This window comes from Pezoporus occidentalis, unplaced genomic scaffold, assembly GCF_034315485.1.
Source record: "Pezoporus occidentalis ecotype Australia unplaced genomic scaffold, CSIRO_AGI_Poc_V1 ctg86, whole genome shotgun sequence".
NCBI lineage: Eukaryota > Metazoa > Chordata > Aves > Psittaciformes > Psittacidae > Pezoporus > Pezoporus occidentalis.
The window spans coordinates 7,443,789-7,463,920 of NW_026916220.1; the positions used below are offsets into that span (position 1 = coordinate 7,443,789).

Genomic DNA, 20,132 nt, shown 5'->3' on the forward strand with positions numbered 1-20,132 from the left:
GAAAAGGCTTTGTCATCTATGATTGCCAAGAGCAAAGAAAATAACAGGGATGTTTTAATCTTCCTTTCCTTTCTCCTACTCCTATTATTCACAGCTATTTACTCGGCACTTTGTACAGGAATGAAAAAGTTGCCTTTAGAAACCTACATAGTCCTTTAAAATGTCTGCAGACACCTTGATAGCTACTTTCAGTAAAAAAATACCTTTCATTGCAGTTTTCATTCCACTTAAACCATGTTGAGTCACTGGACGGTCTGCAACTTTAATCTGAGATGATAAGACTCCTCCAGTAGCTGAAGGGCCACCACGAGAAACAGGTCTTGATGTACTAGGAGGCATCTATAAAAAAAGGACCAAATAACCAAACTACAAACCTCCCAACACTGAATTATGACTTTATTATCCTTATGCAACTGTCAAAGCAACTGAAAACTTCAGTTAGTCTCTATACTATTCCTGTAAGAATCTTCTAATACTTACATCTCAGACAAAGCATTAGTCAAATGTCTGCTGCAAAAGGGTAAGAAATTACTTTTGAACAACTTTTCATTGTTCCCTCTGTCTGCAACATTAACGCTATTAAGGTCTCCCAGCTGAACTTTTGATGCAAGAGTTCTCTTGACTCCTTTCAGGCAAAACTGGGAAAGGAAACAAAACCAAAAACTCTCTACAAAACTTAAATCTTAAAAATTCTTCCTGAGAAACTATCACTCCAGTCACAGTACTAAAAATAAAACAAAAACAAAACACAACAAAGCAAACAAACAAAAAACCCTATCAAAATGATAAAAATCTAAATATATCAAGTTTTGTTTGGTTTTTTTTTTTAACATACCCCTGTTCCTATTCTGGTTGCTGATGCAGTCCTTGATGAAGTGGTAGGCCTTGTGGTCAACCCTATTCCTGCTCTTGAAGAAGGACGAGCTATTGGAGGTCTGTGACTGCTGGCCATATTTATTTCTTTTTGAACTTCTTTCTGGAACAATGGATAGAAATACTCCTTTATTTTGCACAAGGTCTTTTAAAAATATCATGCATCAACTCTATAAAGCTTAATTCTTCCCCCTGTCAAAAGGAGTTTAATTTTCTTTAAAAATCTGCAAAGCACTTCATTACTGGAAAAGCATGGTACGAGACAGATAGTGCTCAGAAGGGACCACAGAAGATCAATGAGTAAGGAGAGACAGCAGTGCCTTTTCAGTCCCAAGTGCTTACTCAGTCCTCAGGGGGTACTGTTAAAACAGATGACTCCTCCTAATTCTTGCTGCACTTATTGTTTCGGCATCTGCCCACAGAATGCAAGTCTCTCATGAAATAAACTGGAAGTGAACAGCTGTTGTCAATACCCATCTGGGTTATCTGGGGACAGTCCTTCAGGCATCACCAGCCACCAACACAAACCCAGAACACACACCCCCTGACAAATCGTAGCAGCTTTCACCAGCCCCTGAGGAGCAACGCCACGGCCATAGTACATAGAAACTGCTCTTGAATGGCTGAGGCTATCAGGCAGTGGATCAGACGGGCCTGTGAGATGGTGGTACTGCTGGCCGTGACCTAAAAGGGCAGAAGTGCCGCAGTTCCCCCGGGGTCGACAAAGACCCTCCCCCAGGCGCGCTGAGGGCTTCTGGAGCTACAGAACCCCGCGGAGCCGCAGGCGGGCGTGGACCCCCTCCTCTCACCGGAGTCCCGGGTCGCCATGAACTCCCCACACACCACACCGCTGGTATCGCAGCAACTCCACAACCAAGCGGCGCCGCGCCAGAGATATCGCGAGATTTAGAGAGCTCACCCCGGCCTACGCAGGCTTGCAGTTCGCAGGACTACAGCTCCCAGAATGCCTCGAGAAGAAAGTGTAGTGCTGTTTCCCGGCGCTGGGGCGCGCTGCCTGCAGGGACATGGAGTCTCCTCGCCTGCCTCTGTCGTGCCTGCTGATACTTCTTCCGGCGCGGCGCCCGGCGTTTTCCGTCAGTGGGGGTGGTTGCTGTGTCAGAACGCCTCGGCTGCCTCCGGCCATGGCGGGCAATGGTGGCGTGTACCGGCTTCGCTGCTCCCTGCTGGGGCACGGGCAGGACGTGCGGGGTCTGACCCGCAGCCTGTTTCCGCCGGGCGGTTTCGTGTCCGTCTCCCGGGACCGGACTGCGCGGCTCTGGGCTCTTGACGGGTGAGTGCCGGGCCGCGGCCCTTGTCCACTGAGGCACCGGTTCTGGGCGGCCGCTGCGGGTTGTGCTATGCGGAAGGAAGAGAGCGGACGTGCGGCTTTGGGAGCCCACTTACTGCCCCGAGGTCTTGCCCGCTCCTGCGACCCGGCGGGGTCGGCGGGGCTGTGGCGGCGGCGTGTGCCTGTGGCGGCGGCGTGTGCCTGTGGCGGCGGCGGTGGAAGCACGTTCGTCGGAGACTTCCCGATGGGTTTGTGAGTGGCCGCGGCTTTGCCGCTCGCACGCCTGCTTTGGGAGAAGGTCGGGGATGCTCAGGCAGTTAAGTGAGTGTCGGTGTGTTTAGCGTGCTTTGCAGGCGCCAGTGATGTCCGTGAATCTGTGCGTCTTTTCTCCGCGTGGTGTTTATGTTGTTTCCACCTCTTGGTATTCAGTGCCAAAGTAATCCTGCTAAGTAGCAATGTTGCATTTTTGACAGTAAGGCAGTATGCTTTGAGTATTTTTTAAAGTCCCTTTTCTAGCTCTGGCTGAGCAGACTTTGGACATAGAAAAGAATGTGAATCATGACCTGCACAGAAGATTTAAATACACAAACAGGAATACTGGAAGAGGAAAAAAAAAAAACAAAACAACCCACAAAACAACACCCAGCATTAGCGTCTCCTATTTTCATGTTGTGCAGGGTTGTCTTCTACGGGATTTGTCTTCTTGAATTCACTCAGTGAATTTTTCAGGATATCACTGTGACCAGAAGAGGCACTGCTAAGAAGTGTTAATAGGATATGGGGATGTGTAGGGCACTGAACACGGGACATATCTCCTTACTAGTCTATAATTCCGAATTGTGAACTGCAGTCTGAATTTGCTAGACATGGATGTTGTTTCCACTGCTGTCCTGTTAGTGGAGAAGCTGCTACCTGAGCACTCACACACCATTCAAGGAGTTGCACACACACCAATCGAGGCTTTACTGCTGGGACCAGAGTCCCTCTGAGTCATGGGTGGCCCTTCCAACTCCTTGCTCACCACACCCGAACCCTCCCCATCCTTCAGGCTCACTGCAAGGTTTCCTGCTGCAGAGTGTCAGCTTTTCGATTCCAGTGAGAAATAATTTAATAAAGTGGTACAGCTCCGTGCTGGTGTCTCTGAAGAGGGACCTGAGCAAAGAAATCCCTGGGCAATTAGATCCTTAAGATCTGTACACCCACTCCTCACGCGCCTTTGTAGTCCAGTTGTGAGTTTTTGTTTTTGTCTGGGGTCTCCCAACACTTTACAGGACTCTGTCTCTGCCTTCATACAGGCAGCCTGTTAACTGTTCTTATTTTTTGAGTTGCAACTTCTGCTGATGTGGCAGCCTTCTTGTCTTCTGGTTTGTGCTTGTTGTGCACCTTCTGGAGCATGGAGCACTAAAAAAAAAAAGTCCTAGGCCTAGGATAAAAATTACTTGGCAACAACTAAAATACCAGTGTGCATTCTTCCCATACTAAGCACAAAAACCAGCACTATACCAGATTACTAAGAAAACTAACTGTATTTCAGCCAGAAGCATATCTGTGGAAAAGCCCAAAGCTTATGGCCCAAGGCTTTAGTAAATCTAGCTGTTCATGCTAAGCAAACAGCATACTAAACCACACAATACCAGAACTCTAAGTGACTCAAACTATTTAAAACTTACTTATTTAACCTAAATAACTAATATCTCAGAAAGCTTCCAGTGAAACAGAGATAATAGGCAAATGCATCTGAACGTATGTGTTCAAATGTAGCTCTGGAGTTGAGGGAGAGGAACACTAATCTCATTAAGTGTGTCCTCGCAAGGGGAAGAACTTGTTAAATTGCTTGGAAACTTACTGCAGGAAAGGAGGTCTAATTCCAACCCATAATTTTTGATGGCTGTGTGAGGAAGACATGAGTAACTTACACAGAGTCATAGCATTGGTGGTTATTATCTCTCTGAAGACTCTGGGATTACAGTTAGGCAGAGTTCAGTCAGTAAACAGACTGCTGTGTGTTATTTTTGTTTTACAAGAAGTTACCTTCATTTGTTCTCTGTGCCTTCAGCAGAGAAATTTTAGAATTTAAAAGAGTATCATGATTTCTGTGCATATTCCAAGCATTTCAAACATTACAGTCTGATATGATATATGTTGTTTGATGGTTTTGTTTTCTTTTTGGAGGGGGATGTGTGAGGGGAAGGAAGAAACAAACGAAAAAAAAAACACAAACAAGCAAACCCCACTGCAGTCCACACAGTTATTGTGTGGGAATAAGTAGCTTTTTCCAGTTAGTACTAACTGTTGAGGATGGACCATGATGAAGAGATGAGTGGTGCTTGAATCAGTTATAATCTATTTAATTATTAAACATCTACCATGCTCCTAATTAAGTGCCAATGATTTGGCAGGCAGTAAAATTCATTCGTTTAGGTACTCTCATATTTTAGGCTATGTTGGGATACATAGTTAAAGCTTGAGACAGCAATAGATTTCAAAAGGCAAACTGTAACTGCTTCTTATCAAATTGAACATAGTGTTTGCCAGTGAGCAAAGACAACCAAAACTAAGTCCTTCCAGGCCTGCCATGGAAGCTTTAAATATTGCATAATGGGTGGAATGCTGGGATATAACTTTTCTCTTAAGCTTTTCATTCTTTCTAAGTCATCCAGAGTTTTTATTCAGTGCAGTGCAAGCATAGTTATTAATTCAAGAGTTGGAGTATAAAACATCTGCTGTTATTCAGTGCCTCAAATAAGTGCTGTTTCTGTTATGACTCTGAACTGATTACCGCTTATGTTTAGTCTTAACAGGAGGTTTACTGAAATCCACTGTATGAGTGGCCACTCAAATTTTGTATCCTGCGTATGCATCATACCTCCAAGTGAACTCTATCCTCGTGGACTGATTGCAACTGGTGGCAATGATCATAATATTTGCGTTTTCACAATTGACAACCCAGCTCCTCTTTACATCCTTAAGGGTCATAAGAACACAGGTATGTTCTTATAATTTTATTTTGGAGTTTGTTGCATAAAAGCTAGCATAATTTGTTACAGAAGAAATGAAGTTAAACAACTCAATTTTGATTAATGTTTAGCACAGAAAACTACTTAATTATTGCCTCTGCAAATAGTATTTTATAATCACAGTTCATGCAGTGACAGTTCATTGGAAGGGCTTCTGAGTTTCACTGATGAATGCTTGAGCTTTTAAATGGCAGTTTACAGAATTGTCTTGAAAACACAGTCTGTCACCTGGTGTGTGATAGCCAGTTCACAGGCATAGCTGAGATGTTTGTTCATTGTTGATATCTGTATTTTGAGGATGAAACAGTCTTTAAGGAGTCTTTCCTGTTTAGAGATATATTAGCCCTGTTTCTTAAACAATCTATGCAAGGCCAAAGCCTTCTCCCCTGCTGTGAGCTCTTTCCATTAGTCAGTACTGTTGTTCTTGGGTCATCCTGAAATTTTAGGAGGCCCTTGTTATTTGTTCAGGCTTTTCCATAGTAACAAAGTTCCATTTTTTAACTCTATGTCTACATGACATAAGTCCCATTTTTTAAACTATATGCCTACAATAGAATTACCTTTTTGCTTAGAGTTGCATGTTTTAAGAAGCAATTTAGCAGTTAAGAGCATTTAATTTAAAATGGTTAAATGAAGAGCAGCTAATTTAGCTCTCCATTTATTAAGCTTAATTTTTATGTCAAAGTTGATAGAAGTAGAAAAAGTCAGATTCCTAAGTATCTTCTAAAATAAAAGATTTCTCTGCCCATTTTTTTAACCTAGACAGGGATCTAATATTAATTGATGCTTTAAATACATAGTAACGAATAAAAGCTCACTGCAGAAATTTCATCTCTCTTTAGTCAGGTCAGTGCAACGTGTGACGTATTAAACCAACTTTGTATACCTTCTTTTGAGCTATATAAAAGAAGATTCAGCAATTTTCATATTAGCATACCAAGTTTTGCATTTTGTGAGCTGATCTAATATTTAACAGACGTTTGAATTGTCTTATCATTTAATTATTAGGTGTCAAAAAAAACATTTAGAGTCTTGGAGATTTTGAGGGGTTTTTTGTTTTATTTTTTTCCCATTTGTGTTACTGAGTGGCTGTGGAGCCTAGTTCAAAAATACCCTGCACTTTCAAAGAGCACTTAAAATGTATTTTTGTATTATAAACCTCCTGTATTATATTTTATTATATGTGTATTATTTTTGTATTATAAACCTATTCTGAGAGAATAATGTCATTGTGTAAGGAGCCGTGGAATAGCTTGTGTACTTTATGAGAAACATAGGATGGATGGTTAAAATACTGTGACACATTATCTCCAGAGCTGGGGGGAAAAAAAAAAAAAAAAAAAGGAGGTATTTTAGGCATGGTATAGATTCCACTACAAAAGAAGTATTTGTAGCAATTTTTACAGTAATGTAAAATTACATTAATTGTAAAATTGAGTGTTTCAAAGTGGGAGGAAAAATGACAAGGTACTCTTGACAAGTGGCAGTGTAGAATACTGTCCAGTTCTCAGTGTGGAGTCAGAGAAGGAAGAAACGTAAGGCCATACTTTCCTTCAATGAACAGTTAGGTGTACAGAGTACTCTATGACTTAACTCTTTTTGTAAACTTATTAGGAAGCCATATTATCACTTCATTTTTACACTTATGTATTACTGGAGCATTTGCAGATTAACTTTTTGCAAAGTCTTTAAATGTTGCCACAGTTTCTTGGTAGTAGTATTTTGCCTTCCAAGGGGATGAGCTAAGTATTTTTTTGTAAGAGATCTTGCTTTTTTTGAGGAAGGACATAAATTAATTCATCATGTTTATGAAATCTTGTCTTTCTCTGTAATCTTAAAGCTAAACCTTTGCATTAATTCTGTTTCTTGACTAGTTATCTAACTTGCTTTTCAAAATATCATAGTCTGAGGAGATCTAATAATAAGAGAAATTTAACAATATGAACGGGTAAAAGATGTGAAATTTTGTAATCTAAAGTGAACAGATTCTTAAGAACCTGCTTCCTAGGTTGCAATGCAACTACAATTCTACTCCTCAAGACTAAATATGCTACTAACACCAAGTAAATGTCCTTAAATAAATCTTTTTAAATTGCTGGTATGCGATTGGCGACAGTGTACTTGTCAGTGCTAATTCTAATCTTCATTCCAGTTTGCAGCCTTTCATCTGGGAAATTTGGCACGTTATTAAGTGGATCATGGGATACAACGGCCAAGGTTTGGTTGAATGACAGATGTATGATGACATTACAGGTATGAAGTTCCTCTACATGAAGATAAAGTAAGTACTCTGAATTTGATTCTGACAAGTCTAACAATGTCATTTTGCAGGGTCACACAGCTGCAATATGGGCAGTGATAATACTGCCTGAACAGGGATTAATGTTGACTGGTTCAGCTGACAAAACCATTAAACTGTGGAAGGCAGGCAGATGTGAAAGAACATTCACTGGTAAGCGTTGCTGCAGTTGGTAATTTCATCAGGGTCAAATGCTAATTTAAAAAATCTGACAAAACTGTAGATAGATTGAACAATGTTCAGGCAGGATTTTTAAAGACCCTTCATTTGTATGGCCAGAAATCGCATCACTTTTAAAAGAAATAATTTTTTTTTCCAGAGAATAATGAGCAATTAATTGTTTTCTTTCTTTTTTTTTTTTTTTTTTTAACTGCTCCCATAATGAAGATTGTCAGGATTTAGATGTGAGCTAAACAGAAATGGTATACTGCTGCTAATGGAAAGACAAGATGCATTAAAAGTTTTCCTTTTATTTTGTAAAGGACATGAAGATTGTGTGAGAGGTTTAGCTATTCTCAGTGAAATGGAATTCCTTTCCTGTGCTAATGATGCTACTGTTCGAAGATGGCAGATATCTGGCGCATGTCTGAATGTGTATTATGGACATACAAATTATATATACAGCATCTCTGTCTTCCCTCAGTGTAAAGGTAGGATTATTTTTGTGACTAGAATCCAAAATTCTTCCAAAATGAAATGACAGAGTAGGCATTCTGTAGTTCTGCAGAGCTGCCACAACTAAAGAACTTGGGTAGTGTTTACTTCTTTATTTACAATTATTTCCAATTAATTAAAATTTAATCGTAAATAATTGAAAAAAAGACTATGATTGACTCCAGATCGCACCCCTGGCAGAATTGCTCTGGTAGTAGGTGAGATGAAAGGTCCTGGGTTAGGCCAAATTATAAGGCTTAAGGGAAACTTCAGCCAAGTGATAGGCAAAACTATCATCCAGTTTGTCACCTGTTTTTGAAGTACATTATAAATAGTTTAAGAATTTTATATGTAGGGCTTAGTTGTGTTTGTTTTCAGAGTTAGAGCTTTAGAAGTTCAGAGCTAACTGTAGCTGGCAGTTGCAGAAGAAATGCAAAGTCGGTGAGCTTTGTGTGATATATGGGTTGGCTTTTGAACAAGGAAAGTGCGTGCATATTGGTGGATGTGCATGTAGTAAATCTCCTATGCCTTATCATTCTTCACTGAGGAGTTTATAGACTTCTAAGAGTGCTTTATTATTACTGCATGTTTCCTGAAAAAGTGGGCCTACCTTGCAAAAACCTGAATTTAAAACAAATGCTAAATTATGCAAGTACAGTGCAAGATAAAACACTGATGGTTACAAAATTTTTCAAAATTCTCTATTTAAATTTTTGAAAGGATGAAGTAATCTTGTTTGTCCTGATCATAATTTCATTCCCTGTTTGGCTGCTTGGGCAGCAAGGTGTGCACTTCATTATTTTTTGAGAAGACAACTATGAGGTGGCTTCCTTTTAGCTCTCTTTTTGCAGTTGAAGAAGACTGTAGATAGGTCCTTCACTGTTCTAATCTTTAGATACCCAGTTGCAGAATGGCATCTAGTATCACAGTACACTAAATATATACTTTAAAAAAATTTATTTCTTTTCAGGTTTTGTGACTACTGGAGAGGATAGATCTCTTAGAATCTGGAAGAAAGGGGAATGTGCTCAAACAATCAGACTCCCAGCTCAGTCTGTATGGTGCTGCTGTGTGCTAGACAATGGTGACATTGTAGTTGGTGCAAGGTATCTGGGTTTTACCTTCTGTATTTTTTTAGATCTAAATCTGCAAGCCCTAGATGAAATCAAAAGCATCACTGTGGATATCAGTTTCATTAATATTTTAAAATGCAGCCATCAAAGTGTGTATGGGGATTAAATTTAAACATGCTATCCTTCATCCAAAAAATCATTTTTTTATGTGAATCTCAGAGGTAGAGCGAGTTCTTCAGGCATGTGGTAAATCATGAATAGACTGAGTATGAAATTAAGAGTACTCTATAAAGACCCCTTGTGATAGGTATATCATACCTTGATTTTTAGATTATACTGCAGACAGGGTTACCTGCTTAAGTCTTTCTCTGGGTGTTTTTAACATTAGAGCTAATTTGTTTCATACAAACAGTTGGGATGGGTTAGAAATAGTAGTTTCTTAAGACATAAAAGTCACTACTAGAATGTATGTGTTAATTTTGACATTTAAAATAGTATTTTTTATTTGAATCTTCTCTCTCCATGCAGTGATGGAATTATAAGAGTGTTTACAGAGTCTTCGGAACGTACAGCAAGTGCTGAGGAGATTCAGGCTTTTGAATATGAGCTTTCTCAAGCATCTATTGACCCTAAAACTGGTGATTTGGGAGATATTAATGCTGATGACCTTCCTGGAAGAGAACATCTCAAGGATCCTGGTAAGTTCCTATATTTATGTTAGAGATGCCTCCAAATCTTGGTTCTGAGATACTAAAACTTCCCATAGTTTCCAAAATTAAGGCTTTGATCACTTTCATTAGAATTGTTGGAGAAAACAGCTTAATTCTGCTCTACTATTTTTTCAATCATTCTTTGGAGGAAAGACTATAGTTTAATTATATTTATTTTTGTAGACTGAAACGGTAAAAATGACTTCTTTTATGAGATAATTTAGAAAAAAAGTGGAACTTGGGATGCCGCAATGCCTTCAATATGTTTTGGATCCATTATGCCAGCTGTGCCAGTAGTATATGAGGCAGTTACATAATTTGCAAAAGGACTACTGAATGTGGAAATTTTTTCCTAAAAGGAAAGTAAATGCAAATTTTCTGCTTTAGATTTCAGTTTGAAAAACAGTCTCGATTGACTCAGTTCATGCTTTCTGGGTAGTTGGGAGATTACTGAGAATACACTGGGAGCAGGTAGCTAAGATTACTCTTAAATACACAAATACTTTTTCCCAAGGCAGAGTAAGCAGTGACCTCAGGTCTTGACTCTGGTCAGCAAGTGGCGTCTTAGTCATATGCTTTCTGTCTTGTTAGATCATGGGTGATGCCCTTCTGTTAATTATAATTTCCCTGGGAAATAGGTAAACTTTTGAAATGCTTGACTTGGATTGCTCTTGCAGTTTAGTTTGGTGGCAGATACCATCACTAATAACTGTAAAATGACGTTGTCAGTGTTTTTGCTATTGCGACATGTAGTACTGTGCCAGTTTTGGCTGGGGTAGAGTTAATTTTCTCCATAGAAGCTGGAAACAGTGCTGATAATTCGGGGATGTTTTTGTTGATGCTGAGCAGTGCTCATACAGAGTCAAGGCCTTTTCTGCCCCTCACCCCACAATCAAGGAGGCTTGGGGTACACCAGAAGCTGGGAAGGGGACACAGGTGGGACAGCTAACCCCAGCTGGCCTAAGGGATATTCCCTATCATACAATTCCATTCTCAGCATTTAAAGCTGGGGGAAGAAAGAGGAAGGGAGGAGGGGAGATACATTTCAGAGCAATGGCATTTTGTCTTCCCAAGTCTCCATTACTTATGATGGAGCCCTGCTTTCCTGGAGATGGCTGAACACCTGCCTGCCCATGGGAAGTGGTGAATGAATTCCATGTTCTGCTTTGCTTGTGTATATGGCTTTTGCTTTACCAATTAAATTGCATCTCAACCTAGAAGTTTTCTCACTTTTATCATCCAATTCTCTCTCTATCCCACTTGAGGAAAGTGAGTGAGCAGCTGGGATTAAACCACAAGTATCTTGTTAGTTCCTTTGTTGTGTCTTGAAATGTCAGTGAACTATCTTTTCATCTTTAGATTTGAGCGGTATTTGAAGACGTTTTTACCTCCTAAAGTAGATCATATTCTTGAATGTGTTCAAAGTCTTAAACGCTTCTGTCTACAGGAACAAGAGATGGGCAGACACGGCTTATTGAAGATAATGGGAAAGTAGAAGCTTATCAGTGGAGTGTTAGTGAAGGAAGGTGGATAAAGATTGGCGATGTTGTTGGTTCTTCTGGAGCCACACAACAAACGTCTGGAAAAATTTTATTTGAAGGAAAGGTACATGCAAACTTTAATTGTTTTATTTCTTCCTAAGTAAAATGCCTAATTTCCTATTAAAAATTATTCACATATTTGCTTAAATGAAATATAATCTAGAAAATAGGTATTTGTTGGTACTTTTTTGTCTTTTTTGATCTGTTAAAACTCAGAGGTGTAACTGGGTACTGCTTCATACGTTACTTCTGAAACAGTGGAGAGGAATTATTTTGGAAAAAGGTAAACTGTTAGAGAAATTACCAAGTTCTCTAACATTCATTGCTAACACCCTGAAAAGTTACTTTTAACTTCCTTTTTAGAGGAAGTGAATTGTACAATTTATAATGGAAAGCTTACATAAAGTATTAGGCACCAGGCTTTCTGTGCCCCTTTTCTATAGTAACTTTTGAGCCTAAAGACAGGTAAGTTGAAAAATGTTTCCTTTACTGAAATATGCACAGAAAAGACTTGTCTGGTGCCACCACAGAAGGAAAGCCTTTGAGATACTAATTTTCTCTCTCATATGTTTTAAAGAAATCTTAGGAATTTGTTATTTTCAAGTATTAGAAGCATGCTTTTAATACTGAAGTTTTATGAGGCATCTAACTGCCCTATAGCTTTGCAGGCAGGCAGAGCTGTTCATGAGAATTACCTGATGTATCTATTACTTTGTAATATATATCTGCATATGCATTATCGTGCTATATTGTTCTACTCTGCTCTTCTTGAGACAGAGAATTCTGCAAAACACAGGATGTGGTTTCAGTACTTTTTAATTGCAGCCCATGTAGGCAAGTATTATTGCTACAATTTGCAAGTAGCAGTGTTAAAGTTTTCAGGCTTAGCCCTGGTTGATTATTGGTCTGTGTTTGATACATCCTCATGTAATAACTGCTGACAAACTTCTGTTTTAATTTTTATTCTTATTCTTCTTAAAGGAGTATGACTATGTTTTCACTATTGATGTAAATGAAAGTGGGCCTTCCTACAAACTGCCATATAACATCACTGATGATCCTTGGCTGACTGCGTACAACTTCCTGCAAAAGAATGATCTAAATCCTATGTTTCTGGATCAGGTGGCCAAGTTTATTATGGACAACACTAAGGGACAAACACTGAGTACAAGTTCTGAATTTTCTGATCCATTTACAGGTAAAAATTTTAAATTTGAATGATGACATCAGTCGTTTCTCCCGGTTTTGTGTCATCAGCAAACTTGCTGAGGGTGCATGCTGCCCCATCATCCAGATCATTAGTGAAGATATTGAACAGGACTGGATGTAGTACTGACCCTTAGAGTGCATCACCAGTGTCTGGCCTCCAGCTGGATACTGTGCCACTCCTTACCACTGACTGGGCCTTGTTCTTCAGTCAGTTTCCAATCCACCCCTCTGTCTGGCCAGGCAGACTGCAGCGTCATAGCTCTTGTGCTTCTTGTACAGGACTTCATTGTCTTCAGATGACTGAGAGCAAGGCCCAGATAGATCTGACAAGGCAAATATGAAAACCTGACAAATTTCTGAAGTTATTTGTCAGAACAAATCTTGAAAAATTTGGTAATCAAGCCAGTTGTATTTTTTAAGTCTAGTCTTTTTTTTTTTTAATTTTTTCAGTGGGAGAAAACACCAGTTTTCATAGTAGTCCAAGAAGCGGCCAGCTGCTCTTAAGGCAGTTCATAATATACAAAAATGTAGCTAGATAATGAACTGAAACTGAGTGAAATACATAAATTAGCCTTTTCCAGGCAAGAACAAGTTAATTACTGATGAGCTGAACCATGTTAATTAATTATATCCTGCTTATCATATTTACAAAATAAACCACTTGTTTCAACTAGTTTCACAAAGAAGTTGGAAATAAAATGTCATCACAGTAATTGAGCTAAATCTCCTTTCTTCTAATGAACTAGAAATAAGAATAAAGGCAAACCAGGTGCAGATGTAACTCATAGAGCTGCAGTCATCTGAACTTACATATTTTGATCTGGCTGTGTCCAAAGGTGTAATATATATGCTCCAGAAAACAAATTTCTGACCCTCAAATAATTAGGGGGAATTTCCTCATAATCAGGGAGCATATATGTGGATAGGATCAGATTTCTTATAATACCACAATAAACAGTAAGACTTATTTGTCAAGCTGAATTTTTGAGCTGCTTCTGTCTGAAAACTATTGACATTTTAGTAACATCAAACTGTGTAGCAGTCATTGCTTTTCTTACTGTTTCACTAGGTGCTGGACGTTATGTTCCAGGCTCTGCATCTGGATCAAGTACAGTACCTGGGGCAGATCCATTTACAGGTAATGCAAAATTCGTAATCTGTCTTGCAAGCATTTAAGATACATTTGTTATGGTGTTCAGTTGCATTCAGTTTTAGACTCCAGATGACTGTTTCTCACAGTTCTCTGTTTGGGGCGGTAGTTTGGGACAGACCGATAAGGTGGACATAGACCCTGCCACTGTCAAAATATGTCCAGATCTGTTTGCCAGAGGACAGCCTTCTGCTGTCTGGTCTGCCTCGTTGTCACTCTGTCCTTTACAGCAGAGGAGTAAGGTCTTAAACCTTGTGTTTTGTCAAACTCTTATATGCATGGCCAACATGGGAATGGGTATATTCACAGAAGTACTTTTCCTTATTATTCCTTCTTTTGTAGTTTCCACCCTATGTTTTAGATTCACACCCTCCCTGGCATAGCTAACTTAATGACCTCCTTACTAGTTCAGCAAACCTGTTGGAAAAGACATTCCAGCCCTGCATTGTCAGACTTATCCCATCTTTGACAAGTAGCTCTTGCTCCTCAAACAATGTCCTGTAGTCTGTAGATACCCCATATTGGCAGTCTTTCTCTGTTCCTATTCTACTGTGGTCCCCATCTGTCTTTCCTTCCTGGCTTTGTGTGGCTCAGGCTGTGGTCTCTGCAGATGCATAGACCCTGCAGTTCCTTCACCAGAGGCCTCAGTACCACAGAGTCCACCTCTCCTTGGAGAGGGAAGCCAGGCCTGGGCAGCCAGTGCCCTCCCCTTTGAAGCTTGACATGTATAAGGTATTGCTGTGATGAGGGCCTTGGCACCAGTGGGTGCCATAAACCATGCCAGAATGTCTCCCAGCTGTGGGTCATTCAGCTTGTAATGCCATTGTTACCTCCAGCACCACCCTCACACGTAGGCTTAGATTTAATCCTTAATTTTAGGAATTGATGAAGACTCGTTTTAACTCCTCTAGTGCAAAATAACATGCAAAATAACACCTTTAATAGTGATGGTTGAAAAGTAGTAAATAAATACAAATATACATTACCTCTTCACCAGTGGTAGTGTTTAAAAAGCTTAATGTTTCTGTTCAGGTGCTGGTCGCTATGTTCCTGGCTCAGCATCAAATGAAGTAGCTCCAGTGGGTGGGGTTGATCCATATACAGGTAAGAGATGATGCCTGCTAATGAAAAGCATCCGCGATCTTTTGCTTTTTTTCTGTTGACATGGATTCTGTATTCATGCAAATTTATACTTAATTTAAAATAGTAAGCAGATTGAAGCTGCTTTTACTACTCTTTTTCTAAAGAGATTTCAGGCCACTATTGCATATGACATAACTTGGTCATATATATTGGAAGATACGCAGAAAAAAAATTGCCTATTCATTATGAAAGTAATCAAAGGATAAGATTTCAGGGGCAGGAGGGATCTTTTCTCTAAAATGAAGCTTGCCATTTTCATGTCTTAAATGCAATATCCATTCCTATGAAAGACTCTGCATTTAGTTCATGTAATTGAAAAACCACTGTTACTAATTTGCACTCATATAGTAAATTTTTACACAAGGGAAGAAAATTTGTAATAGTATTGCTTTCAAGCAATTTTCAAGCTGGAAGTCAAAACACAGCACTGCACCAGTTAACACAAAGGAAAAACATGACTGCTACTGCTGAGTCCAGGACACTGTTGAAAAATAATGTAAGGAATGACAACTATTTGCGTAAGCATTCAATTTTTTTAAAAGGTGTTTCTTCCGAGCAGTGTTACTCAGGAGGGTCTTACTGATAGGATATTGTTCTCTGTCAGGCGCTTTGGTACACTGTTGAACTTTTTGTGTTTTCTTTATGTAGGAATGGGTGCCTACCAGTCATCTGAAGCTAAAGTCGAAAATATTTATTTTCCCAAAAAGGATGCTGTCACCTTTGACAAGGCCAACCCTTCACAGATACTGGGTCAGTGTTTTAATTCCAGTGATGGTTCTATGTTTCATCTGTTTGGAATTAACTTCATTTTTGATTTTTTCAAAAAGCTAGTTGAATAGCTTTCCTACTGTTTCTTGGTTTTGACCTTTTAAAATTGCATTCATCACTTGAATGGTGCATGTATTTGGAGGATTAGGAGTATGGTTGAATTTCATAAGAACTCTACCTAATTCAGGATATCATTTCTTCCCCACCTTGGCTTATATCTGCTGTTGTTTGGTATCTATTTTTATTAAGCTGGTATATTTGAACTACTGGGTATGCAGGTCTTGTACAATTCCTTCCTGATTTTGCCCATAGTTCACCAGATAGCTATATAATGTAATGTGTGAAGTGCCGAAGTATGGCATTTTGCACTTTCACGGATTGCAGCGTTCATTTCTGTATTTAAAAGGAATACTGCATAACAGGAAGAGAAAACAGTATACAGTATTTACAAATTATACATGTTTGATAAAAGCTATTATTGGCTTGGTTTTCAGTCTCAGAATCTGAGTGTTTGTTGTTACCAGTTTACGTCAGTATGTTTCTTTAGAGTGCCTTAGTACGTTTAAGGGTTTTGTAAAACTAGCTTGTATTCATAATATACCTGCTATGTACTAATGTGCTGCCTGCTTGTGTGTTTACTGACATGGCCCTCATGAATTCTGGAAGAATCATGACTGGGAGGTGTTTAATGTAAGATCTATTTCAAGCAAAATGTTGTATATTAAAATATTTTTTCCAATACTGTTTTAAATTGCCTTGAAATTTGAATATAGGACATGGTGCAATCATATTTTGCTTATGGCACCTCAATTAAATAAAAATACAGAAACCGATTACACTAAGAATATACAGTTTTTGTCTAAAAATGGAAAAGATCAAAAAGTAATCACATTTCAGTTAAGAAAACTACTAGTGCTGTGATTCTGTTCTGCATTTTTGCCTGTATATAGGCTAAGATGTGAATTCTGAATACTTGGCAGTGTATTAGAGAGGGCTTAATTGTTGCAATCATTGTGATGATTAAAACTTAAAATTAGGAAATTACGGAACTGGGAGAAGTAATATTTAAAGATCTAGCCCACACCCCTCCCCCCCCAAAGAAACCAAATTACAGTAGTTGCAACTTGTTTGTAAAATGTTTATGTAGTATTTAATTCAAGATCTGAATTTGTGAAGTTCTAATGTCAGAGATCCATGCTTATTCTACTGTTCTTACAGGCAAATTAAAGGAACTTAACAGCAGTACAACTGAAGAGCATAAGCTTACAGAAGATGACTTGATAATCCTAGAAAAGTTGTTGTCTGCAACATGCAACACCTCTGCAGAAACACCTACAGCACAGCAACTTCAGACTTTATGGAGAGCAGTTAACTGGCCAGAAGGTAGATACTTATGATTATTTTTTGTACCATCATCTTGTCAATAGTTGATCATCAATACTATGAACACATCAATACTATGAACTAGAAGTCCCACTCTGCTGGCTGTTGCAATGGGGCTGTCCCAAATAGAAACCAGAAGATGGTAAACAGATGTTAATAGCACTGATAAGTAGCAGGTGCAGTGGCACCAATTGCAAAATTGGTAGCACCAATTGCAGAATTGGTAACTGGTCAGCTTTTGCTGTTGGCACAATAGTAAACATGAAGCAGAAAGTTGATATAAACATAAGGTATTTCATTATCAGGAGCATCCTCGAGAAAGATGTCCAAGTCTTGTTTGAAATAAAACAAGAATGTGAGGTTGGAGTCCTAAATTATCAAATGAGAGATGAAATTTATGGAGATAAATTACTTAAAAAAAAAAAATCTCAAAAGTATCTGCTGTTTAATGTGGTAGAAAAGAAACTAGGTTATATGGTCAGAACTGCATTAGTGAAATGACATTCTGAATGAATAGAAGTGAAGGTGATAGAATTTCATTTGATAACATAGAGTTGTCAGCACTGATGTATTGGAAAGACTATTTCAATTGTAAGGGCACATTTGGAAAAAATGGATACATTGCATGTACAGATATCTAAACATCCAGTTGAACTGCTTTCTTGAAATTGCAGTTCAAGATTTATTAATGGGGAAATTATTCTGCTGTTAAAAATTCATGTACATTATATAACATCACTTAAACTATGTTTTTGCATAGCTGCTGATGGCTAACATATTCATACCTTCCAGACTCTTTGCATAGTATAAAGCATTAAATCTCAAGATTCTGCATGTCTGCAGGGAAAACTGCCCAGTAGCTAGCTAAGCAGGTTCAGCTTTGATTTGGTTATAAGCACAGGATACCAACAGCAGACCCAAGAAGCAGATATATTTGAAATTTGGGTAAGTGGTGGGAACAAAATCTGAGTTCCACTTCCTTACAATGATTTCCAGCTGACCAGCTGAGAACATCTTTTTGTTGGTTTTCTTTGCAAATTATATCTGAGAGCTGAAGGTCTAATTTTCTTTTTTAATCAGTTTTCTTTCTGTAAGCAGTTTTGTGGTTATACCAGACTGCAAGATACAGAATGAGGACAAAAGGAGATGCTGCCTATGTAGGGGTGTTAAGTCACTGAGAAGTTTTCAGAGATGTTTTGGATTAGTTAACCGTATTTTGTGTTTGCCTTCAGTGTTATCAATTAGTTTTTAGGATTTTAAAACTTTTGCAAAGCACTGTGTTTATCCTAAATTAAAGACCATGGTCTTTTTGTGATTAATTGAAGTTTTACTAGAAATAGGTTTGTCAACACTTCTCTTTATTTCAAACAGCTTTCTTTCTTTCTGCTTGAAACTGCTTTTTGTTCCCAAAGCTAGGGATTTAAGGAAGTCTGTATCTGAAAGAAAATCAGCAGCACACCTATATGTAATGCAATATTAATACTAAAACATTTTTTTGTTTTGTTTCTTAGATATTGTCTTTCCAGCCCTAGACATTCTTAGATTGTCTGTCAGGCATCCCACTGTGAATGAGAACTTCTGCAATGAAAAGGATCACGTACATCTTGCCATCCTCCTTAAATTTCTGAACCCTAAAGGAAAGCAAGCAAACCAGCTGTTGGCACTTAGAGCTCTTTGCAATTGTTTTGTCAGCCAGGCAGGCCAGAAGCTCATGATGGAACACAGGGGTGAAATAATGACACAAGCAATAGAAACAAAATCAGGCAATAAGAACATCCACATTGCACTTGCCACACTGACACTGAACTATGCTGTGTGTTTACATAAAGACAACAATATTGAGGGCAAAGCTCAGTGTTTATCAGTAATCAGCACAGTTATGGAAGTTGTTCAAGATCTTGAAGCTGTTTTTAGACTGCTTGTGGCTCTTGGGACGCTGATCAGTGATGATACAAATGCTGTGCAATTAGCTAAGGCTCTTGGAGTTGATTCTCAAGTAAAAAAGTATGCCTCTGTATCAGAGCCGGCTAAAGTAAAGGAATGCTGTAGGTTTGTGCTTAATCTGCTATAATTATTTTTCTTCGCACTTGGGAAACACTGTATGCAGAAAAAAGATGCTTTTGTTCCTATTTTGTGACAAACTACAATTGAGAAAACACTGGGGATGAATTACACTTGGTTTGTTGCAAGACACAGAGCAAATAAAACTTTTTACACTCTTTGTCATTTGACTGCTTTTCTGAGGTCTGTAGTGCATAGGATCTTCACAGGAAGTCCTTTTGATGTAGCTCGGATCAAAATAGATCACCAAGAAGTCAGACAATCTTGTAATTAAAGGTTACCTCGATGGCAATGTAGGAACTGGCTGTGATTCAGTGACCATTAACTCCCAGCATTCACCTCAGGAATATTTCTGCTTTTCCGCACGAGCATTTTTCTTGACTCTTCTTTTTCTTTTTTGGTCAGGGGATACGGGGCTCTGAGAACTGTTCAGTAGCGCTTTTCACATACTTACCAGTGGTTAATATTAACCCTGGTCAAATATTCTGCTAAGGAAATGACATTTATCTCATTTTGCATCTGCTTTTTTCCACTTCCTTTTGAAACCCGAGCTGTTTTATGGCTCTTTAACCTAGAACTAGGTGACTTTTTGAGGGGTGGAATCTTTAATTGTCATGTAGATGTTGCACTTCACTGATAAAGTGAGTATCTTGTAGCTTGTAAAATGGCTTGAAGTTCTACAATAGCTTTTAATTTCTAATGACAGGGATACTCCACCATTTGATAGCGAGTATCTCATCCCAAAGCATGTTACATAACAGGTGATTAAAATGAAATAAAAAGTAGTTTTTGGGAGAGAAATTCAGGTGCAGAGAACATACTGAAGAGCATAAACTGGAAGAGACTTCCTAGAGGTGGTTGATACCCCAGGCCTGTCCCTGTTTAAGGGGCATTTAGAAAATGCCCTCAATTTTAGCTTTAACAGCATTAACTTTTGGTCAGCTATAAAGTGGTCAGGCAGTT

At 38.8% G+C, this 20,132-nt stretch overlaps 2 protein-coding genes across 2 annotated transcripts in view; one reads left to right on the forward strand and one right to left on the reverse strand.

Moving 5' to 3' along the window:
• The window catches only part of IFT74 (intraflagellar transport 74), a 41,135-nt gene extending 39,377 nt beyond the window's left edge, over positions 1-1,758 (reverse strand). The window contains exons 1-2 of the mRNA XM_062604413.1: positions 836-1,758; positions 204-339 (exon numbers count right to left, since the gene is read on the reverse strand). Of these exons, the coding sequence (XP_062460397.1) occupies positions 204-339; positions 836-952 (253 nt within the window). The 5' untranslated portion in view covers positions 953-1,758. The remainder of the gene's footprint in view (positions 1-203; positions 340-835) is intronic.
• A 179-nt stretch (positions 1,759-1,937) lies between these two features.
• On the forward strand, positions 1,938-19,921 carry PLAA (phospholipase A2 activating protein). The gene is made up of 14 exons (XM_062604405.1): positions 1,938-2,164; positions 4,954-5,147; positions 7,331-7,431; positions 7,510-7,630; positions 7,960-8,127; positions 9,102-9,237; positions 9,733-9,902; positions 11,362-11,519; positions 12,437-12,653; positions 13,734-13,802; positions 14,847-14,918; positions 15,606-15,707; positions 16,944-17,108; positions 18,620-19,921. Exons 1-14 carry the CDS (start codon positions 2,016-2,018, stop codon positions 19,177-19,179), a joined length of 2,382 nt encoding a protein of 793 aa, XP_062460389.1. The 5' UTR covers positions 1,938-2,015; the 3' UTR covers positions 19,180-19,921.
• The last annotated feature ends 211 nt before the right edge of the window (positions 19,922-20,132 follow it).

Excerpts from the sequence above, each read along its gene's own strand:
- PLAA (XM_062604405.1), top strand. The coding sequence starts at position 2,016 with ATGGCGGGCAATGGTGGCGTGTACCGGCTTCGCTGCTCCCTGCTGGGG. Across the intron at positions 2,165-4,953 it reads CGGCTCTGGGCTCTTGACGG|TCTTAACAGGAGGTTTACTG; the intron begins GTGAGTGCCGGG and ends GCTTATGTTTAG. Across the intron at positions 17,109-18,619 it reads AGCAGTTAACTGGCCAGAAG|ATATTGTCTTTCCAGCCCTA; the intron begins GTAGATACTTAT and ends TTTGTTTCTTAG.